The sequence below is a fragment of the Platalea leucorodia genome (genome assembly GCF_965183815.1).
Source record: "Platalea leucorodia genome assembly, chromosome: 7".
Classification (NCBI taxonomy): domain Eukaryota; kingdom Metazoa; phylum Chordata; class Aves; order Pelecaniformes; family Threskiornithidae; genus Platalea; species Platalea leucorodia.
This window is the reverse complement of record NC_138829.1, coordinates 62735621-62749154: the sequence shown is the minus strand read 5'-3', so window position 1 is coordinate 62749154 and position 13534 is coordinate 62735621. Positions and strand designations below refer to the sequence as shown.

Sequence of the window (13534 nt, the reverse complement as noted above, 5' to 3'; positions counted from 1 at the left end):
AAAAAAACAAAACCAAACAAAACCCCAACAAACCAAGCATTAATAAGCAAAATGTCCAGCAAACAAGAAAACGGTACTTCTCACATAGCCTCTCATGCCAGGAGCATCCTGGTTTCAGGCCAGACATAAATGTCAGATCAAGACACCAGTAAGATTTCACTGTCATTTCAATGACACGCTCACACCTTCAAGTGAGCCTCTATAGAGGTGTGTGCATATCGGGACACACCTCTGTATAAACTTCAAATGTGATTTAAGTATGTCATCCTACACCGACAAAGTCATATTAGTACAAACCCGTGCCTATTGTAACTGAATCATGAGTACACGGCAGATATTTTACCACCACTTTAATGGCTAACATAAATAAGCGTAAATCTCCAGTGTACTTTGATTTATATGACCACAATAGCTCTTCTCCTTCCCTTCCTAATTAATTTATCATATGGAACCAACATCCACAGGTTGCCCTTGAAACGATGCTAATGTAAAGGAAAATGAATAGGACTACAATGTTCAACACAGCTGACCAGCATACAGCGACGTCCTCTTAATGAACAAGCTGGAGCTGCCTGAAACGGCCCGGGTTTGGAGGGAGGCAAGTTTCCTCACGGACCTGGACGAAGGTCTGTGCCTGCGAGGCTCATGGGCTTGAGCGTGTGTTCTGGGCAAGGGAACACCGCGTGGGGTTGGCTGCAAGACGCTGTAAAAAAGGCCCAGAAGTAAAGCAGTATTTTAAAATGCACAGTATTCCTGGCAAGTCAAATGCTTTGCAACTGGATGTAAATCATTGCAAACTTCAACTTTTGTTTCCACAGAACTTTTTAAATGTTTTTGCTTTCACACACAAGGCCCTGTTCAGCATCTTGCTGCCATGGTGTTTTTCTGTCTTGACAATTCACTTCCGTGAGCAGGCATGCAGCCAACTCAAATGAGACTCAACGCAGTGAAAAGCCCTTCAGGTAAACAGTGTGATAAGCTAAACTGCAAAAACGAGACAATGTTTTTGGACTATGAGGCAGTTGCTATGGAGACGGTTGCTAATTAACTGCATTCAGCCAAGAGAACAAAGGGTTTAAGGGCAGACAGGACTCTGTATCTTAGAGTGAGCAATGCATAACGTCTTATGCAATCTGCACATCTATCATATCTGGAATACCTGAGCCTTTGCTTAGGTTGCAAAATACCTCAGGAAATGACAACAGGGTGGTTTATTCCTTTAAATTTGAACTAATTTTTAGGTAATTAATGATCTATCAGTATTTAAAAAACAAACAAAATCCATACTTATAAGTCACAGGTATCATGAATCAACGCATCAAGTCGGAACTATATTAAACATTGAAATGATTTACGTTCATTCAGAGTTACTGCTTTCACAGCTAATAAAAATGCCATTGAAAAATCACTTCTAAGACAATATAACGTACCTAATCTATTATTCTCTCTTGCATCTTAAAAATCATTAGCTTACAATGCTTGGAAAGCTTGGTAAAATTAATTCTTTGATTCCTTCCTAAATGAAGTTCTTAGAAATATACCTTGGACCTAAATACTGTGTTCACATTAAAGTGGGCTACTCTGAACAGACACTGAATTACATTATTTTAAAGGGCTTATATTTTGGGATAGCTATGTATTATGATTCTTTACTCTTTCTATAATGCATTGTAGGCCTACAGTACTCTAGGAAAAACATAAACTTGTCGGAAGCGACATAAATCCCAGAGCAGCATAGTTCCACCTTATGGAGTCCCCGTGTGTTCCTGGGGAAACTGCCCACACGCACGGCAGCCCCCTGCAAACCCAAGGGCCGGGGCGTTCGCCGAGCCCTGCCGAGCCCTGCCGGTGGGCGAGAGCTGCACAGGCTGTGCTCGGGCCAGACCAGGCACCTCCGTACGGTATGTGGGCAGATCCTAACTCACTTTTCAGATGAAGACTTCAAAAGTTGACCTCTTTTCCTAAGTGAAAGCTGAGAAAGCCAATAAAAAGCAAAGTTACTTATTAGAAAGCCTCTTCTATTAGAGATGAAAAGCCAGTGGATAAAATACATCTGTGCTAACACAAGATTTCTTTAGGTCTGGATAAATAAGGCAACATTTTTCCTTTTTAAGTCATTAAATATACGATTTAAATAAAAACAAAACAGGGCGCTTTTTTAATGATTTAGATACTGTTAGGATTCAAAGGGTCACAATCAATTTTGAAGTTAAGTCCTTACTAAGGGGAACGGGATGAGTTCACACCTCATATGAGGATATTACTTCAGCAAAGCTTGCTGCACACTGAACAAGCAGTACATTAATTTACTACACGAAGGCCTAAGGTTTGGGGTTTTTTTGACATTTTAAATTATGAGGCATCTGCAAACAGATCCTAAATCTGAATTGTACATGGATTTTCCACACCAGCCAATTCAGATTGCCCCTAGACATCCCCTCCAGCATTAATCACTCACCCACACTACTGTGGTTCATATTTCTTTTACAGAAACAGAGGTCTGCAAGATTCTTAAACTCTTGCCTAGAAAATAGAAATTATTACTTATGTGGCAAACTAAGTTTTAAACATAAGGGACCCAATTCTGCCTTCAGTTACACTGCCATAAATCTTTAACAACTCCATTAGATTTATAACAGTGTAACCGAGGAGGAAATTGAGCCCAAGATATTTTCTAAATCGGTAATTAAATAGCAGAATTTCAGTTTGGCACAGAGTAAAGACCTCTTAGATTACGTCTTTGAATAAGGCTACATACTTTTTTGTTCCTTGAATAATGATGTTATGAGCAAATTAAATCATCTTATTTTCACCAGCCTCTATATTACTCTGTGGAAGGACCGTATCATCTCATGGAGGATCAACACGGGGCTAAATATTGCCTCACTTTCCCATCCACTTTCTCTCTCTCTTCTCCATATAAATGTTAGACTATTTATAGCTGTCCATTATTTGTACATGGTATATAGCACCTCAAGGACCTTTTCTTGTTTGTTTTCAAGGAACTACTATACTAAACAAATGTCTAATAATCATAATAAAATGGCATTTAGCCAACTCCCTTATTAGAGGTGCAAGACATCCTGTGGTCACATTATGCAGAGATTGTACTTTTCAGAAGATGCAGCCTGCTCTCCCAGCGCACAGGATGTGGTGCAGGAAACATGGTTTTGCCACAGTAGCCCCAAGCTCCCCAAGGGTCACTGGATAAACTGTGAAAGGGGCCCCTTCAGCATTAAAACATAGATGGCACTGGGGGGAAGAGGGCTCAATTCCCAGCTCTGCTATAAAACTCTTTCTGACATCGGACAAGTTATTTAATCTCGCTAGACTTCTTTTCTTCACTGGGGTAAAGGCAGCTTGTAAAACTTCCTGTCTTATAATTTTAATAGAAGCGGTTTTTTTCATGGCTATTTTACCTCATTTTTATCTTTGCTCAGTATTTCCAGTTCTAATGCACCTTTCCTATTATTTCCCACTTTGCTAACCTCACACGCCAGAGCCCACGCCGTCCCCACCAGCTCTGTGCGTGTCACGCTCGCAGAGGTCAGTGGGAGGCTGTAACTTGGGACAACTGCTACCAAATCGGGGCTGAGAGAGATCGATAGCCTTTGGGGTGGCCAGGCCAGGCCAGAGGGTTAGCTGAACTGTCCCACCTGCTAATGACACTCCTCTGACAACCCAGCTATATAGCTCCAATAGTCTTTTTTCACTGCCTTGCTGGATGGAAAATTCTGCGGGTGGCTCCTCCGTACACTATCCCTTACAGTAATTCTCAGCACTTTCACAGCCTCTGGTGATTAGACCTCCTATAGCTAAAAATACACCATGCAGTCTAAATATGTAACAGACAATATATGCCTGCATACCTCACCTATCTAAATATATGCCTACATACCTATCTAATAACTACTAAGAATATGAATCATAATTTTTCTTTGCAGATAGCTCTCACAGTAGGTTGCATTCAGTTGCCAAAGCAAAGAAGGAAGGTCCCAGCCAAGAGGTAACCAGTTCGTTGTGTGTAGACCTCCTTGTTGAGGTCTCTTAAATACATTTTAACTGGCTGGAAGGGAACACATTATATTCACACACACACACATATTTGCACATATATATATGTGTGTATATATATGTATGTAGCTATTCGTAAGCACTTATTTCACCATTAGTTGTACTAAAAGGTTTATTGCTGACAGTCTATCCAAGGAAGAACTGAACAATTGAAAATGCAGTTCTTTTTCAAAGACTTAAATGCTGAAGTTACCAAATCACATGAAGGCACCTGTTAAAATGATTCAAAGACTACTTTCACTATGGAAAATTATTTTACTACTTATCTACAGTTGTCAATAATAGCCATAAACAACAGTAAGCCTGCTGTCCCAGACACCTGGAATTGGAACCATTTGGGTTAACATTTTCTTTTTCCCAATGCCTAAGACAGTAGTGTTACCTGTTAGTTTAGGGGTAAAACTGATGCTGAATCCAAGTGGCTGAAAATGCTTTTTTCGTCTGTGTTCCCTACTCACTTGCATTGCTAGCATGACATAAAAGTCATTAAACTATGATTTTATTTAAGTAATGCTTTTCTTTTCCATGCTAACCAAACACCGGTTGATGTTAAGGTATAAGTAAGCGTAAGTGAAGCAACTTCAGGCAAACAAGATTGAAATGTTTTAGTTTTGCTGCAATTATTAGGCATGCTGAAAAAGCATTTCATTCCTTATCTGCAAACGTAGTATAATACACCTCACCTACTTCCACACAGATTACTGGAATATGCTCCTTAACACCCCCAGGCATATATTCTGTGCTGCTGTCCCCAAAACTATCAGACATCAAGTCTGATACTGTTGCCTACAGGCAAACCAAGATTCAGCTCAAACCAAATCCATCACTGCCTGTTGGGTACCCTGCTTATCTCCTCCAAGGACGGCAATCAAACAAGGAATTGTTTATGATCTGATCTTTTTTGATGGCTCAAACCTCTGGCAAGCTTACTGCCCCCTTACAAAGGCAGGCCAGACTTTGTGGTAACTTTAACTCTGTGCCAAGTTCCTAAATTCTATCAGATTGTGTGGGTGCAAGACAGCCCAATCTCTGGATTTCTCTCTCTCTCTTTTTTTTTTTTTTTTTTTTTTACAAGACAGAAAGGAGACCTTGATAAAAGCATGAAATCTGCCTAAATCCAGGAAAATCCTCAGGAGACTTGACCTAGTTGGAGATGGCTATTGTAGGAAGGCTGTAATTAAGCAGTTGTGATAGTGACGCTGACTTTGCGCACCAGAGAATGCGTGTGTTGACCACAGTTTCTATTAGCAGTGCTTATTGAAGTCCTCTGTAGGTAAAATTGTAATGGTGTTTGACTGACATCCGAGCAACTCCCATGGTGTGCAATGCTTTCTCAGGGTTTCAATTTCCTCATGAATTTGGGATGCATTGTTGTCCCTTTTACAATAAGTCTAACAACCCATGCTACTTCCCTATGTTTAAAAGAGCATTCATGAAGTGGAATTAGCACATTTAGTTCATCTCTCTCCCCCCTCCCCAATTCATATTATTTTTGCTGACAAAAACATGTCCTTTAATCATCCAATGTAGAAATTTTAGTATGCCTAGAACAAAACCAAAAAGCTTCAGAGGAGCCTTTTTCCATTAGCTAAACCATTACTTCTACTGAAAGTCTGTAAACTGTTAATCCATTAGTGTCCAATTCCTTAAACTATACAGTCAGACTAAAATCATCTGGAAGCCCAGACTCTGAAGTGTTTCTCTCTGATGTTCCAGACCAAGTGTCCCACATTAAATTCTTTGTAGGATAGGAAAATATTCATACAATGGTATGACTACAACTTCTCAAGGGCATCACAAAAAAAAATCCTGCATGCATCTGTGAGGAAATCCCTGTAAGACACAGTTAAGATACATATTAATTTTGAATAGCATGGCCCTCAGGGAATTGTGTAAGACTCATGTCACAACAACCACAGCATTTACTCTCCAACAGTTAGCCCGGGCTCACTCCTGTGAGGTGTGGGGTGGGATATAAGGCTGCTTCTCAGGAGACTACATGTCCCCAGAAAACTAAAGATGCTGTAAAAAGTTCTTTGTGCTGCCACTGCTCCTTGCTCCCTGTAGCGTTATTTGTGATCACACCCACACTGAGCAAATCCACTAGGGGAGAGAGGGAACATTAGGATGAAGTTTCCCTCCCGACGTAGTTCAGATGCCTGGCTTTCACCACTCATCTCACTGACCCCAGCTCCGCCTGGCTTGAACAGCCGGCTAGGAGTCTCCAGTTCCAGCATCTCTTGGATGCTGGTGCAAGCCATGGTGATGGTACTGACTGTGGTGGTGGTACTGGTGCTGCTGGTGGTTAATGGGTCAATTTTTGATTAATTTTTTTCTGTTACTGGTCACGTAGGATGCTCTCTGCACTGCACAAGTCTCTCTCTTTATAAAACAACAGTTTCCGTGTTTTCTTACCTCTTCTGCTTCTATCAGGATGTCCAGAACAGGGGTGTCTAACATGAATATAGCTCACCTTCCACATCCCCACATAAGCACTTTACTGGGGATGGGGGTCAATGGGCTGCTGCTATGATTGTGTGAGATAATTTAGCTGCTACTTGAAGCTGGTGAGAAAGGAGACACTTCTACCATAATCTCATATTGGTCTCATGAAGAGGAATCCAAACCTGACAGCCCACCGTAACCCCCAAGAGCATGTGGGCCTTACTTGTCTAACCTGAGTTGTCCCCAGGTTACCTGAACCAGAAGGTTCACCCTGACATGCTTCTAGGAACAATCCCAGTTCTGCAAGGAAAGAGATCAAATAAATAACTACATTTTCTTTTATGCTATCTACATGCAGGATTTTCAATTATCTTGAGCTCTCAGTACTGTGCAACCAACTAACATGCTCCATCAGCCTGATCAAGGCTGTCTTAACTACCTCCTAGTGCGACAACCCTATTTCTTAAGGCTGCAAAACCATGCCTTCTGCAATTACAGGATCACAAGTTCATCTTGTGAAATCAGTGCTAGAAGAAAAAATGAGCTAACATAAAATATACTAGACAATCACCTAAATGTATCCTGGATGTTCTAGTGAGGTTGCATCACTTCAGTGCTCTCATGCTAACATGCGTCATTTCTAAACAAGGGTTTTACTAAAGGAACAATGTCATAAAGGAAAAACATCCTCTTACTCTGTTTAGTATAGCCATTTGAATAGGTCTAGCCATTAAGTGACTCTTAAGTGGTCAAATGCCTGATCTGAACCTGCCCTTGTAGCTTCCACTTAGTTCCAGTGGAATGTTGCTAGTAACTCCTCTATACAAGGGTACCTACTAAACACTGGAAGACTTGGGCAGCAGCCATACAGTTTACTTGACATTGTTTCCCACAAACAGGCTATAAACAACCTTCTGCGAGTTCTTCTTTATGTGGATGACTGAAAAGAACATACTTCGTAGAGACAGGACAAAACCCAAAGTGCTAAAAAGCACTTCCAAAGGACATCCTGCTTTTTCTGGTGCATAGTTTTTCAGCAAAACTTTCTAGTATAACTTCCCGTTTCCTTTGGAATACGTCATTCTCCTGACCCCACGCAGCCAAATGGAGCACTTGATCACTGTGCCATGTGTGACCTTGCACAACATTACTCACACTTTCAGATGTGGTTCTTCCCACAGCCTGCTCTCTTCTGCCTCCTCCCCAGGTAGGAGCCGATACCCTTATCATGCACAGCTCTTGCAGTCCCACTTACATTTCCCCCTGAAGATGGCAGCTTACAGCAAACGGGGAAAAAAAAAAGATTCTCTGCCTCATGAAGACTCTGCCACTTTATCTCAAACCATTGACAATTTACTCTTGAAAGCCCAAATAGGCAGATTAAACCCTGTCCCCCCACGTTTCCGAAATCCTCGACAAGTAAGCCCAATACCCTTCAGTTCTAATGGCAGCAGTGCCTATTGCTCAGCTCACAAAACCAGATTGCCTTCTTGCAAGCCAGCATGCTGATGTCGCAAGAACATCACCAGATTGCAAAAATGTTTATAGGCAGATTTGTTCATAATCTGAGTAATTTAAGTAGTAACTTTTCAAACAGATACTGTATCTTTGGACCTTCCTTTTCTTCACTTTTAACTGATGGCTCAGCACAGGCTTGCAGCCTGCCTTCGTGCATGCACTGGGCCATGATGTAATACAGTGAACAATCACAGGATTGCAAGAATGTTTCTAGACAGATTTGTTTACAATCTAAGAAACCCAAATAGTAACTTTCATAATAGGAGTCCCATCTCCACTGCATTTTGGGTATGTTGCTGTGAGACCAAAAATAAAAAATAAAATAAAAAAATAATACAAAAGCATATCTTTGTACAATGATTACAATAACAGATGAATAAACATGCAACCTGATACTTCACATCTGGTATTTCATCACTCCAAATACCTTATTCGCATTCAAATATATTTAATACTGTGGAAACTTTATAAGGTAGTGATGTCTTTATAGAGGCAGTAACTTGCATGGAACTTTTAAAATTAAAAGCGATAGTAAAAATAATTTGTAACATGTTACTCTATTCTTCATAAAGCTAGTTACCTCGCAGTTTCCTGATAGAAACCCAGAAAGACATCTAATAATAAGTTAGCTACAGAATCACACAAGCCTACAGAATAGAATTTCTTTTGTCGATGTACTAGTTCAAAGTTCAATTTTAATATTCAATTTATACAAGGTGCTTTGGAAATGAAGACTATTATTACTCATCGTGCAAAAATTCTATCATCTGAGCAGAAATTTTTATGAAAGGATCATTTTTGCTTTACTGTCATGGTAATGCAGGCCGAGAGTTTTTATGCATGACCTAATAAACATATACAACAGTTTTGAAAGGCTGCTATGCACCTTCTCACGTTAATTAGTACTCATTCTTCTCTGTAAAACAACTAAACACGCTACAAAACTTCCTTTTTAAGTCATCATTAATACACTCTTAAGTAGTTTTGTTGCAGAGATTAATACCTCCGATGCAAATCACGATGACTAATTTCATTCGTAATTGAAGAGCTGTTTACAGGTCTCAAAAATTAAGATCAAACTATTTTCTTGTCTTAAAGGCAAAAGCCACCTTTGCTACCTTGAGGCTAAGTTGGCAATGCTGATGGTAACACATCTGCAGGTGTTATTATGCTTATGTTACCTTGGCATTGTCCCTAGAGCTGCACTAAAGCTGCATCTCACTATGGTTAAATTTCAAAAAAAAAGATGAAAACACGCACACAGGGCCAAATCCATTCCTGTGGTAACTCCAGTGACTTCAGTGTTACACCAGGGATAAAAGTAGGGCTGCATTTCACAGCAGCTTTCATTCGTGTAATCTTTTCCAAAACACTCTCCCAGGAGCAAAGACAAGCACAGGCAAATATCCTGCCAATAAGTGAGTTCACAGGAATTGCTACAAGTAACTAAACTGTCAGCAGTAAAAGACCAACAATTGGAACAAAGTACAAACACAGGACAGCCAATGCCCTCTAATGGGTTAGAGTTCTACTATGTGCTGGATAAACAAGGACACAGAAATTCGTCGGAATTGATCTCCGAGAGGGGAGGCAAATTACAGGGTGTCCCGCTTTCTGCTAGTGGATGATATTTGTGTTTTATCAATACTTCTTTTGAAATGGTACAGATGAAAAAAATTCTTACCAATACCTTGCAAGACAAATGAAAATGACTCTAAGAGTTGAGCCTTTCCTCCATGGGCTACACTCAACAGCTTCCACAAAGAATGTGAGCATCAATTTATAGAGGTGTTCCTCTATCCTCCTTCCAAGCTTTCGTATTTATTCCCTCCTCTCCTTTTTTTTTTATTTTACTTACCACTAGTCAATGCCATGCTAGGAGCAAAACCAAAACTGTAAGATCATCACAAGCACACAAGCACATGAGCACACAGGAAGGGGGAAAAGGAGTGATGGATAGTGCTTTCCTGCAGAAACCTTATCACGGGTTTCTTGGCCTTACAGCGCACTCCATTTCTCTCAAGAATTTCCAAACTATGGTTCCTGGAATTTGCCCCTCTGAACCAAAACAAGTGCCTTTGCTTCTTACCCAATCATTTCCTATAAATTTAAAAACAAGAGTTTCATTAAGTTTTTATTTTGTTTTCTGAGGGTTTCTTCAAGGAGCCATAACCCTGTACTGGTGGCAGGGTCAGCGGCAGCCTGAAATGCTCCTGGTCTCACACAGGTCACGACTTTGTCCTTACAGCCCGAGGATGCCCCAGGGCCAAAAAAAGTCAAGACAGCCCCTTCCCCCTCCCCAGCCACGGGGCCCAGCAACCCTTCTCTGTGGGGTTAGGATTGAAAGTCTTTTGTTCTCATAAGTTACTTTTTTGGGAAGGCAAGGGGAAAGGAAAAGGCCCTCCCTTTCCCTTCCCGCCTTCGTCCAAGATCACAGCTGTAGAGGAACAGCTGAAGCGATTCAGGCTGCCTGGAGAGGCCACAGATGTCCCTCGGTACCGCTGGGGCAGCTCTGCCAGCGCCAGCCACGCCGCTGCTGCCCCGCTGGCACCGCGGGCAGGCGCCCCTCGGCCACCCACCCCGCACGCTCCCCGGATTTCAAGCCCCCCAGTCCTGCTCGAGCAATCCTCCAGCTCCTCCTGAGCCAACCGCCCAGCAGCCTGTACACAGCCCTCTTGGAAACACCACTTTTAAGGACAATTTTAGACCACCACAAAGAACAGTGAAGAAACTCTGGCTTCTGCTTACATGAATGTCGCAAAGCTCTCATTAAATCAAAGGCAGAGACTTAAAATATTTCTTCAAGCAAAATCTTTGCTCTTCTCAAAGTCTCTCTCCAAAGATAAAAAAAACTACAATTGCTTAACTTAATCCACACAGAGTGATCATTATATTTGCTTCCGTAAAGATCATATTTGTTCTAGTGCCTATATCTAAAGGTAATTCCAGTCAGAAAATGAAATGGTGCTCTCCTGACCTTTTGTGTTACATGGTTCATGAATTACTGACACATTACAATATCCCCCAACACTATGGAAGCTTAGAGATATTGCAATGTCTCTCTTGTAAGTGAAATAAACTTGGTATGCCACTAAAAGGCATTAAATTATTTTCATTATGCCACACAGAATCTAAAACACTTACACTGTTTTGATTTCAAAATCCTTGGAGAACAATTATGCTCTCAGGGCCATAAGACTCTATTAGAAAGTCCTCAGAAACCTAGCATGGTTTCAATAAATCCTCAAACACTACAAAGCAGTTACTCAGCTTGAAGAATGAAAACATGAGTTCATCCACTGCAAAGTCAGGATGTGAATTCTGCTCATACAGTACCCTGCACTTCCTAACAGGTTTCTTTTCTTCCCAATCAGGGCAACGTTTTAAGTCAAGTTTTAAGCATCAAACATGCATACCTCCTTTTTTGATTGAAAATAAACAATATTTCATTTAGGGTGAGCATAAATATGAGATGTGCATATATGCTTACGGTATTACTAGCTAGCAGTATTAATCAGCAGTTAGATATGCATAAATAGTTTTCTACGTATATAATTTAACAAATGTTAACATTCAGGATTAGAGAACCATTAAATTAAATCAGTCATTGTCGAAATGAATGGATAAATATGTTAATTTCTTTAATTTATACAACGGCACAAAGAATGCCTCAAAACACCAAAAATCAGATTTCAGGGGTGATTACTGCGGTTGTAGGGATCCCAATTTAAAAAAAAATGTAGCCGCCCTTATTTTGGCTGATGAGGCTGTTCAAGCCTAAGTAGAGCTTTTGAGCATAAATACACAATAAGCTTGTTTGTATATACATGCTTACGTCCTCCTAGGAAGAGCACAACCTTCTAATTAGGCAAATCATCTCCCCTTTCCAAAGGAAAGTAACAACACCGCAATGCAATCAAAATAGGCGGAAGGAGAGGACAAGAGAGGTTATATTCCCCTGTGCAGGGAGAGAAGGGGAGGGGGGGGAGAGAGAGCAAGAGAGAGAAAATAAAGAGCAAACACCCAGGCAGGAAACCGGGGCCCGGCAACTTTCTGCCAAGGGCAGCTGAGATGCTTCATCACAACTCTCTTTTTCCAGACACGACGTTTCGTGCGGCCGCCAGGGTCACACGGCAGCTGCGCAGGGAGCCGGGGGGGGGCTGCTGCCCGCCCGCCCGCGCCCCCCGCCGCCGGCAGCAGCCGCGTCCCCGCCGCCCTGACCTCGGGGGGGCCGCGGGGGCACAGCTGGTGGCAGCTGCAGCACCATCTGCTCGGGGCTGCGCCCCCTCTGCCTCGGGACGGCCCCGCCAGGTAGGGGCGAGGTCGCCCCTCGGTGCCCTCGCCCCCCGCCGCAAGGGACGGCGGCCGCCCGCCGAACGAGCAGCCGGAGCAAGGGCTCCGCCGCCCGCCAAGAGGAGCTTGCAAAATGGAAAAGGAAAAGCGACGGAGCTTGGACGAGCGGGACGAAAGCTAAGGAGCCCTGGAGAGTGCGTGCAGATGTCAGTATCCCTCGGCGGAGCGTATATTTATGGAATGCCGTCAGCACATCATCTGATTTATAGCAGTTTGCACGGAGCGAAGGGGAAAGGAAAAAAAAAAGAAGAAGAAAGGCACAAAAGCACCCCTAACTTGCCTCTTTCATCGAGAGGCTTCTGAACGCGACAAGGACTTTATCACTTTGCAGTTTAATATCACATATCCTGCCACGCGATCACACAGGCCGTATTTTCCATTTCCCTTTCTTCACCATTTATAGGAAAAGAAAGAAAAGTGTTTACTTTTTTTTATGCTCAAGGAGTGACACATTTAAAAGCTTCTTTTAAACATTCCCATTCAGCCACAGCATAGCATTCATTAAAGACACAATTCTGCATCCATGTTGCTTCCTAGTGCCAGTGGTGAAGGGACTGGTTTGGGCAGTCCTAAGCAACGCATCAGCCCAGCTGAACTCCCTCAACTTCACAGATTTCTTCAAGATTTACTCCAAAAATACCAAAATCAGAGCCAGGGATTTTCTGTAAAAACAAGCTGGGCTTTACAGTTCTCTTTGGGACAATTATTTCCAAAGGCTAAATGTGTGCCACTTACCATACATTTTGCCTTCATCTGATAAGATGATTTTCCTCCTCCCACATGGTGGATAGATAGCTAGAGCCTCCTGAAAGCTCTGTTCAATGTCAGGGCTCCAGACACCTTCTGCATCATTGTCAATAGGTTTATCTGCAGAATCACTCATTCTTTCAATATCTTCGGCAGGACTCTCGCTGCCGCTCCAGCTGCTGGGCTCAATGGTGATGGCTGAGGTCTCCAAGCCTAAGCCTGGAGTCTTAAAGGAAATAAACCTACAAAACAAACAAACAAACAACCCCAAAACGCATTAAAGACATGGAACTTCAGGCAAACATTTCTGTCTACTTCTGATACTAAGTTAACAGCAGCTGAGCAGTAACTGCAATAATGCAAGCATGGGAAGCACCCAGAGAAACTAAAAAATGAA

At 42.0% G+C, this 13534-nt stretch overlaps 1 protein-coding gene across 2 annotated transcripts in view; it reads right to left on the bottom strand.

Moving 5' to 3' along the window:
* Positions 1-13288, bottom strand: part of TEAD1 (TEA domain transcription factor 1) — a gene marked incomplete at its 5' end in the record, with an annotated part of 101784 nt that extends 88496 nt beyond the window's left edge. Inside the window, one exon of one of the 2 annotated variants that reach the window (XM_082316895.1) lies at positions 13122-13288. In XM_082316895.1, the coding sequence (XP_082173021.1) occupies positions 13122-13273 (152 nt within the window). The remainder of the gene's footprint in view (positions 1-13121) is intronic. The other variant, XM_082316894.1, reaches the window with a different exon arrangement.
* Between the last annotated feature and the right edge of the window lie 246 nt (positions 13289-13534).